This window comes from Sinohyriopsis cumingii, unplaced genomic scaffold, assembly GCF_028554795.1.
Source record: "Sinohyriopsis cumingii isolate HCF-2022 unplaced genomic scaffold, ASM2855479v2 utg001870l, whole genome shotgun sequence".
Classification (NCBI taxonomy): domain Eukaryota; kingdom Metazoa; phylum Mollusca; class Bivalvia; order Unionida; family Unionidae; genus Sinohyriopsis; species Sinohyriopsis cumingii.
The window spans coordinates 114,024-123,408 of record NW_028316076.1 but is presented as its reverse complement, the minus strand read 5'-3'; the positions used below and the strand labels follow the sequence as shown (position 1 = coordinate 123,408).

The window sequence follows — 9,385 nt, the reverse complement described above, 5'->3', positions numbered from 1 at the left end:
CCACCGAACTGGCGAGGCTGTTATGATGTCATTTATAATCTCTGCCATGATGTAGTGTAGTTTGGCAGAGTGAATCGCATTTTGAAGTTGTCGAGCTAGTGTTGAATAATGTCTCTAAAAGTCTTTGGCTCATGATACTTCTAAAGAATCAGGGTTATCAATTTGTGTGAAATACTGCCATATGTTCTTTGCCTTGCTATGGTATTATACACGTGTTCAATGGTCTTTCAAGATGGTCAATTACCTGTCCTTGATGTCACCATTCTTTTCACGGTTGCTACTTAGTGTTTCCTTAAGGACATGGATCCATGAGATAAGGCAATATTTACAAAAAGTCTTATGTACTGCGATAAGATAAAGGTACCCTTTACTCGATCAAATGGGATCTTACAATTAAGGCTCTGGAGGAGTACGTCAGCAGTTAATGAGACTTATCTCTAAACAGATTAGCTTTTCCATCGCCCCACTCTTTTTAAATTTAGCTTTTAATTAGTCACATTTCAACTTTCCGATATTACTTTGTGACAAAGCATCAGCTAGTTTCAGGTAATTGCCTATTAGCTAATGCTATTTCAGGGATAAAATGTTAATTTGATGGTGTTGGTGACAACCCTATAAACTGCGCCAAATCATCATTGCTTTCTTGTTTGTTTACGTCACCAATTAGACTATTTTACTCTTCTAGTATTATTTATATACATATTTGCAGGCGACAGTCATATAATGTAAATGTAAAGTATGTACGCTGTATTAAGGATATAAAACGAGATGTATAAATCTTTAATTAAAAAGAAACAAGGCTTGCCGAGTTTCCTTTAAAAGAAAAATTTATCATTGATAGAGAATGCATACGGTACATATATTTTATTTATATTACATATAAATACGTATATTTGCCATTTGAAAGGAGTTACGATTTACTACAGGCAGCTGTAATTTGACCGATTCAATGAACAGCTCACATCCCCAAGAGTGTCCGCTACAAAATGTAGTTCTATGCCTGTTGTGGCTATTCACAATCATCTTTGCATATTGATAAGTTGATCCTTTTCTTTTCTTAGTTTCTATTGTTCTTCACATTGATTAAATCAATATAATGCACATTACGATTTAAACATGAAACATGGTTTTAATGATGAAAGTAGGGCAATACGAACGCTTGGTTAGCAACGCCATTCACTTAAACGACTTGTCATTCACGTACCATCGCATGGAAATTAATGTAGGACAGAAACTAAGCGAAATGTCGAACCAGCCAGAGGTAATTAAAATATTTTAATATATTTATAGTTGCTGTAGTAACTGTACCACTGACTGGTAAGCCTCGTTTCCTTTCAATGAAAACTGTTTGCATCTCGTGGTATATCAGTGATACAGGGTACAGTATGTATGTATGTATGTTTGTACGTATGTATCTATATCTATCTATCTATCTATCTATCTATCTATCTATATATATATATATATATATATATATATATATATATATATATATATATATATATATATATATATATATATATATATATATATATATGGAGAGATAGACAGAGAGAGAGAGAGATAGAGAGAACAGTTATCATATAGTTATATAGTTTTGTTCGCAGGACCTGGAATCAAGGCTATTGCTGGATCTGGTGCTTTATAACCGTAGGTGTAAATTTTGGTATATCCGTTATATCTGCCACCTATATCTGAGATACTTTTGCATAAAGTTCTAGTGTTCGGTCTTGTTTTGTCCCGTATATAAGAACATTAAAATTTCTTTAGTGTGTTTTGTAGGTCTAATGGGCAGGCTAAGGGGTATTTTGTATTTTCTGACTGGATATTGGGAATAATTTATTCATTATGTAATTCACAGTTCTGTTTTTTCAAAGTGGAAAAGATGTGTAATCACAAATTGTTAAAAGAATTGAAACAACAAGAATATTTCAGGATTTTATTTTGGGGAGATAACAAATTAGATGTTCACCTTAACGAATTAGCATTAAGGACACAGCATAAAACTAAGAATCAATGCAATGCATATTCATACTTTATCATTACATATGATGCATTGGTTTTAACGACTAGAACAAAGAATTTGAAATCGCAATGTGTGAATTAAATTGCAAAATATTGGTTTTGGTTCTAAATTTCAAAGAATTACAACTAGTTTAAATTTTAATTTGCAAGAACTGGACAAGATAAATTGATTATTTCAAGTTATAACTAGCATGTCTCCGTGAAACACATTCTAAAGCTGCTATTACTATTCGAGACAACGACAGACTGCCTCATCAAACATTTTTTATGCGTCAGTACAATATACATAGCGACGTTATATTAAGCAAATGTCATGCCAATAGTGCTTCGTTTACAACTTTTCTAAAGTCAAACACGCCACTAGTAGCAATAGAGCCACCTGTACCATGTATAATAACAATACCAATAGTCGCAATATTCTAGAACATAATAGTAGTAGTAGTAGCATCCCCTCTTTTTTCGGGCCAGTGATTTCTCGTCGACGCAGTCTGGAAAAAAGAAGCAATTTTGGAATCTGAAGTATGCAGGCTTAACCCCAATGCAGTCTGTAAGTAGGCATATACGACAAAATAAAACCATAAAATCAGATGAGATTGAAATTATATATATATATATATATATATATATATATATATATATATATATATAAAGAGAGAGAGAGAGAGAGAGAGAGAGAGAGGGAGAGAGAGAGAGAGAGGCTAGAGTCTTGCATATTATTGTTGAAAAGGGCCTCCTTTATTTAGTGGTGGTTATCTATGTCATAATATCGTAACCTTATTAGCCTTTCCTTTATTAGCATAATGACAACAAAGTGAAAGCGAATTGGTCGGATAACCGTCTGTTAATATGAGCTCAGATGATTACACTGTTTTGATTCGCTTAAACTGATGCATTTCTCAACAAGCTGTAGTATATATATAGTATGCAATATATATATATATATATATATATATATATATATATATATATATATATATATATATATATATATATATATATATAATGAGATTTGGAGCGAAGTGTATATTAATATTTCTTCCTAATCAATCACCGATGGAAAGGTTCAATATATTTTTTCTCAATACTGAATATTGGTACTTAGTAAAGGCATTAAGTCATACAGATGCAGTATAGTTATTGCAACTTTGATTTTGGAATGTCTTTAAATTTGGTACTTTTAAAGTTATTTCTTGCTATGTAGATAACGGATTCCTTAAATGGAAATAAGAATGGGTGTGATGACATTGGATACAATTGAAAGCTAACGCGAAGTGTTACTAAAGAATATTTCATGACTCTCCATCTAAGCCTCAATGCATTTTTATTGCATATATCTCCACCAATTTTGCCACCCCCACGCACACCAGAACCATGACGCAGTATTCTCACCCAAATTTTGATACAAATAGTACACAACAAACAAATTCTCTGACAGGTTAGATATGTCCCTCCTTGATTTCCAAAGAAAACTGGCTGCTTAAGAAAAGTTAAAAAAACGCGATAACTCTTGTCACCGTTACAGGAAAAGATTCCATTACTTTGTTAAGCATTCAATTTGCCATAAGTCTGACACAAAAACACAAAAAAATTAGAGCAAGTCAGTGAGAGGAAAGTGCCAAAATGTATGTATGTATATGTACATATGTGTATGTATGCATGTATATATGTATGTATGTATGTATGTATGTATGTATGTATGTATGTATGTAATCACCTGGCTTAGGCACCATCCAAATGACTTCATTGTCCTTGCATAGCTCTTTTGACATAGGAGAGAGAAAGTCCTTATTCGGTACGACAACATCTGAACTCGTGTACTCGGCATGATCTGATGAATTCCAGGGCTTGTCGGATACCTAAAGATAATAAAAAGAAACCATACACTGATAAATACTAAATAGTAAGTTAGGTAAGGACATTGATAAAAAGATAGATAGATAGATAGATATATAGATAGATAGACACATCTTAATACCTATATATAATTTTGTAATAATCAGGAGAGAAACAATATGGAAATATTAAGTTGTCTTTAGCATGTATCCGTTAGATATATACTTAGTTTGGAAAGAACCATACATATACATTATGCTATTTTACATGAATTCTAAATATCAACGAACATGATAGCTACTTATTGTAATATATTTAGCATAAGGACATGGGAAACCACCTGGTACGGTGACTAACAGGTGAGCACTGAAAAATAATTTGACCACTATTACGTGTAATTTAGTTGTAGAAGGAAATTATTTGTCCTCGTATACAATATCGATATTATACTGAGGAATATGTTCTTCTTATTTGCATTTTGTTTGATAGGGTCAAGTCATTAGATTCTTTCAACATGAGCAATCATAAATCAAACAAAGCGTATAGTACTATACTCTACTGGTAATCAATCTTTTCCAAATATCGTCCACTGAGTAAGTTAATGCTGCCTCACCTGGTTTTGACTCGTACTCTAATATCTTACCATGAGATTAAATTATTTAAGTTGCCGTATCTAATATGTTATTAATTGGATAAAATGATCAACATATCTTCATAATGTAAAGTTATCATTGTTTTGAATGTTCCTGACTTCAATGGAAGGATAAAGACAGGAGGAAGCGGTATGTTAATAGGGAAAACAATAGAACAGCTTATAAAGATGACGATGTTGAGCATCTTTCAGCGACTGTGATCAGTGGCTGCAGTGACTATGCAAGAATGGATGAAATGAAACTCACCGTTTTGTCTCCAAGGAAACTTTTCATTTTCTCTGGGGAAAGTAAAGTAGACGTGTTGACAGCAGTCAAGAAGCAGGTTGGTTTTGACATTTTGTCAGGTTTGTATGCAAGCAGACTCTGAAAATTGTAATAACGTATTAAAATATATTCTTTATGGTAGACGAGAAGATGCAGACGAGACGGAAAAATAATAATGATGATGTGGTATGAAATTAACACAGGACGAAGGAATGTGTAAAACTAAAATTAAAATTGCAACAGTTTAAACTAAATTAATGGTCTGTACAAAGGTGTATTAACTTAATTTTTGCATGTTTATATTTTTTTAAATTCACATGGATAGATAGATAGATATATAGATAGATAGATAGAGCCGTGCCAGATTTGTAATATTTGTCTGGTCCACAGAATGTAATGAAATTTGAGAGATACATAGAAACAAGAAAATACGTCACTAGTAATCAATACACACACAGGACTTGAATATAAATTCTTTTCTGAATTTGACTTGTTTATGTAAAGTCTCGCATCCTAAATGTCTAGAGTATGATCGAGAAAGATGAATATATTTGGTCTTTTTCATGAAACCCTCGATTAAATGCATCAGGACAAATTTTGGACATTCACTTTGGCCTTCCCTTCTTTACATTATATATCATAAAATAATGGGTTACTACAACTCTCTACGTCTGTCTCGTCTTTAATCTGGAATGTGACATAATATCTTTGATCTGCTCTATTGAACGCGAGCATCTAAAACGTCTTGAATCTTAAATATTTGTAACTTTTCCATCCATTAATCTATATCGATGGATAAAACATGAAAATGTACAATGAGAAATGTTGGAGATTTTGACTTCAGTGGTGCTGAAAAAAATTATATCTGCACATTCGAGCTGAGATACCTTAAACTGATTGTGAATCATTATATTTCAGAATGGATGTAAATTATATCCGTTTAACACAACATTTTTCCTTGCATTTTTTTGTAGTTTTCTTTGTTTTCAAGTTGCAAGCACTTTTACATTTAATCGAGACTGCACGCAATTAACAAAGTTAATACAATGATTGGGAGATGGCTACGTTTAATTGAATACGAACTGGCTAATTGATACCGGAATAAGAACAAAATGTCGAATACATTTAACAAGCGCATGACGCGATGTAACATCTGAATGAGCTATTTCGCTGATGTTGTATTTTCAAGTACTACTTTAATTGCCGTACTGCTAAAAAAGGCAATAGTATTGTACACACCTTATCAAAGTCGAATACAGCTGTGCCGGTTCCTGCAATTTCGAATTTTTCCTCTTTTGAAGTGACAGTGACCTTCTGTGAACTTGACTTTCCGGATTCATCCTTATAGGGAAGCCATGCAGTCTACATGCAAACAATGCAACAAATAGTAAATAAAACTTTTCATTTAATTGCAGAAGACATTACTATAAGATTAAAAAGAGTTTTATTAGCACCGCTTATTTATAGAAAAAGTGGATGGAATCGTAATGGTGTTAAAACTAACGGTTTAACTTGTGGTTTAATTTGTGTTATTTGTGAAGATCAGCTTTGTGTTTAAAGAAACTTTAGTTACCGTAAACGTACAGGCAAGGTAACTCACAATTAAAAGGTTTAACCAATTGGAATATCACGAACTTTGTGTTGTGTAGGAATCTTTGGTAACATACATGGTTAATATCAACTGTACAGAAAATGACACAATCGCAGGAAATCAGTTACGGATGCAAATCAGTGGTGAGGCCAAATGTTAGACTGAGGATTGTAATTGTCTTATGATGAATTATTTGCATCAATGTTTTATACTTTACCAATACTACCTGAGAAACAAACACGTTGAATACTAATACTAATTCTAATAAAATATGAGTAACGAAAAACTACATGAAAGATACACTAAGCTAGAACAAATGATAAATAAAGAACCAAATAACAACAACTGTAATGTTCTAGAGAATAAGGTCAGCAATACCTTGATAGTATCCTCTGCCTGCTTTCCTACTACATACACAACAGTGATGATCGCAGCAGTCACGACGACAACAAGGACAACAGCAGATATGACTATTATTTTAAGCCTCTTTCTCTTTTCTTTTGCCTCTTCCGGTCTCTGCAGAAATGGAAAATGTTGATATAAAGTATACACAATTGCAAGACAAACAAATACCCAATATAGCACATGGGAAGAAATCCTAACAAAAGATGATATAAGGTTTGAGAAAAAAAGTGCCCTGTTGCTTGTCTCGCTTTTGAGATGGTGGAGTTTTCTTTTTTCTCTTCAAAATATTTTGAGGATAACTTCCACTGTAAGGAGATGGAAACGAACCCATTATATCATATTTCAAAGTTTGCCTTCAAGCCTTATTGAAACCGGGTTACCTCACTTCACACAGAACAAACGTTGGTACCATTAATGTGGCAGCAGGTTCAGCACAGCGAACTGTATTTAAGTTTTAGTGAATAAAATGTGAAGAGATAAAGCCAACCAAAAACTAATAGTCGAAAGGATATAATTATGTTCAAAATAAAAGCAGTGCATGCGTATATAACCTAGTTGAAGTTGCAGATCCAATGGGTGGCACAATAAGATGTTAAAGTTCATTCAATCAACCCAGTAAAATCCTTTTTAATGTTTTCAAGCTAATAAATAATTGCTAGCTAATACATTTGTCTCATTTGAGAAATTTTACCTTCATTCAATCATGTGCATATTCGTAAGTGTCCAATGCTATCAAGTGAACACTAGCTTTAAATCAAATTTAAAAATCTAACCTTTGGTTCTGAAACTGTTTGCACAACAACTGTGCTTAGGTCTGGCTTGGTGTCAGTTGCCATCGGTTTCATGGTGCGAAGGTCAGGATCATCAGGTACCTTTAGACAGCAGGATGGTCATAGGTACATTTGACAAGAGAAGACCAGTATTTATACCTAGAAATAAGGGCGTATTACTTATTTCAGTGAAGGCAAAGTTTGATTGGTCTACTCAACTAGGAAGTCGTAACTGCTAACTGATTGGATAATTAAGCTCCAGTTTAAAGAAATGTGGGTACGTGCGTTGTGATAATTTATACAGGATGTAATCTAACATGTTGTCGCCAGACATCATTATGTGCAGCTTACAAGTTTTTTTTTTTCTTCTCAGCTAAATTTAAAACGTATGTTTAAGTAAAGACCAGAAACACGTCGATTGAAATACATCAGGGCCACAAATTCTTCCTTCTGTTCCTCGTTATCTACATTGTCTGCTATTACTTTTTCAATCATTATAATCCTGCAATTGAAATGTTCATAATATATATGACGATTGTATGGCAACAGTTAGTGTAAATACTCAAGAGTGGAAGGTTTCTGCAATGAAGAACACGCTGTTTCATGTGTGCAATTTGAAAAACTTCTTAAAGTGTGGGGGAGTTGCTTGCGTTCCCAAATGTTCTCCAAAAAACAACAACAAAGTCGTCAGAACTATGATACGTGTTTGCAATTACACTCCAACTATGAGCAATGCACTTTGATAAACTTGTTTTGTGTTTCGTGCTTGTCCTTCCATATTGGGATCATGTCGCAATTATCTTAATGAAAGGAATCATTTAATATAAACACGTGACTACATATAACATAAATTACACCAGGAAAGGAATACTATCGAGATATCTAAATATTTTAAAGTGTTTTGAAAACGCAAATATATATCTTTTCTAAATTTGTATTACTATTATATATCAGTTGCAAATGATTTCAAAATAGAAAGACGTAGAGATTTATGCAGTCTATGTATTTTATTTCTTTACTCAATGTGATTTTCAGATACATGGGAATCGATTTTGGCCTAAACTTTTATGTCTGCAATGCGCAAAAAAACAAAAATATTTTTTGCGGCCTTTCATACGTAATAACACAATAAAGACTAATTGTACCCTACAGCAGGTACCGAACGGTTTTGGGTAGATGCAAGCCTCCTAATTGCAATTTAGCAAACATCCATATCATTCATATCCCTACCAACGTAACAAACATAAACGCAATGAATGTAACAATGAATATTACATTGTTTCCAAAACACGTTTGGAATTCTTTAATCGTAAAAAGACTACATTAGCTTTCAATGAATGGGAAATTCGTTGCATTTTCAAAACAAAGAAATGAATGTTTATTTCTCCATACGTTGGAAAGACCAAAACTAAAATGTTCAAAGCTACCTCTCCGATGGGTATTGTAATCAATGTATACGATGTTTACTATTTCATTATGTCGGTCGAGAATATGCCAAGGATTATGTGACTTTTCAATTTCTCAACCAGGAAGATGTGATTCGTTTATCTGGAAAGCAGCGCGTATGAATACATTTGAAATAATGAAGGAGAGCATTACATGTATCTGATCCGCATGAAATGCATGAATGTGTTTCCTTTAAATGTACATCCTTGAATAACTTTGAAAAAGACAAAATTATATAAGTCACTCATATTTCTCAGCAAATATTATTTGATCAGTAATGGCATGGTTTCTTCCTATTTAATTACACTGGTCCAGAATTGTTTGGTCGTCGTCTGCTTCAGAGATAAAATGTACTTTTTATTATGGAGTTTGGTGTGCTGAATGCAAATATGACAATT

General features: G+C 33.1%; 1 protein-coding gene across 1 annotated transcript; it reads right to left on the bottom strand.

Moving 5' to 3' along the window:
• Positions 1 to 1,925: 1,925 nt before the first annotated feature.
• Positions 1,926 to 7,704, bottom strand: LOC149771390 (uncharacterized). Its single transcript, XM_089948491.1, has 6 exons — positions 7,545 to 7,704; positions 6,745 to 6,882; positions 6,015 to 6,137; positions 4,758 to 4,874; positions 3,740 to 3,881; positions 1,926 to 2,513 (listed from the first exon to the last, which is right to left on the bottom strand). The coding sequence occupies exons 1-6, from the start codon at positions 7,614 to 7,616 to the stop codon at positions 2,386 to 2,388; spliced, it is 720 nt and encodes a 239-aa protein (XP_089804617.1). The 5' UTR covers positions 7,617 to 7,704; the 3' UTR covers positions 1,926 to 2,385.
• Positions 7,705 to 9,385: the final 1,681 nt, after the last annotated feature.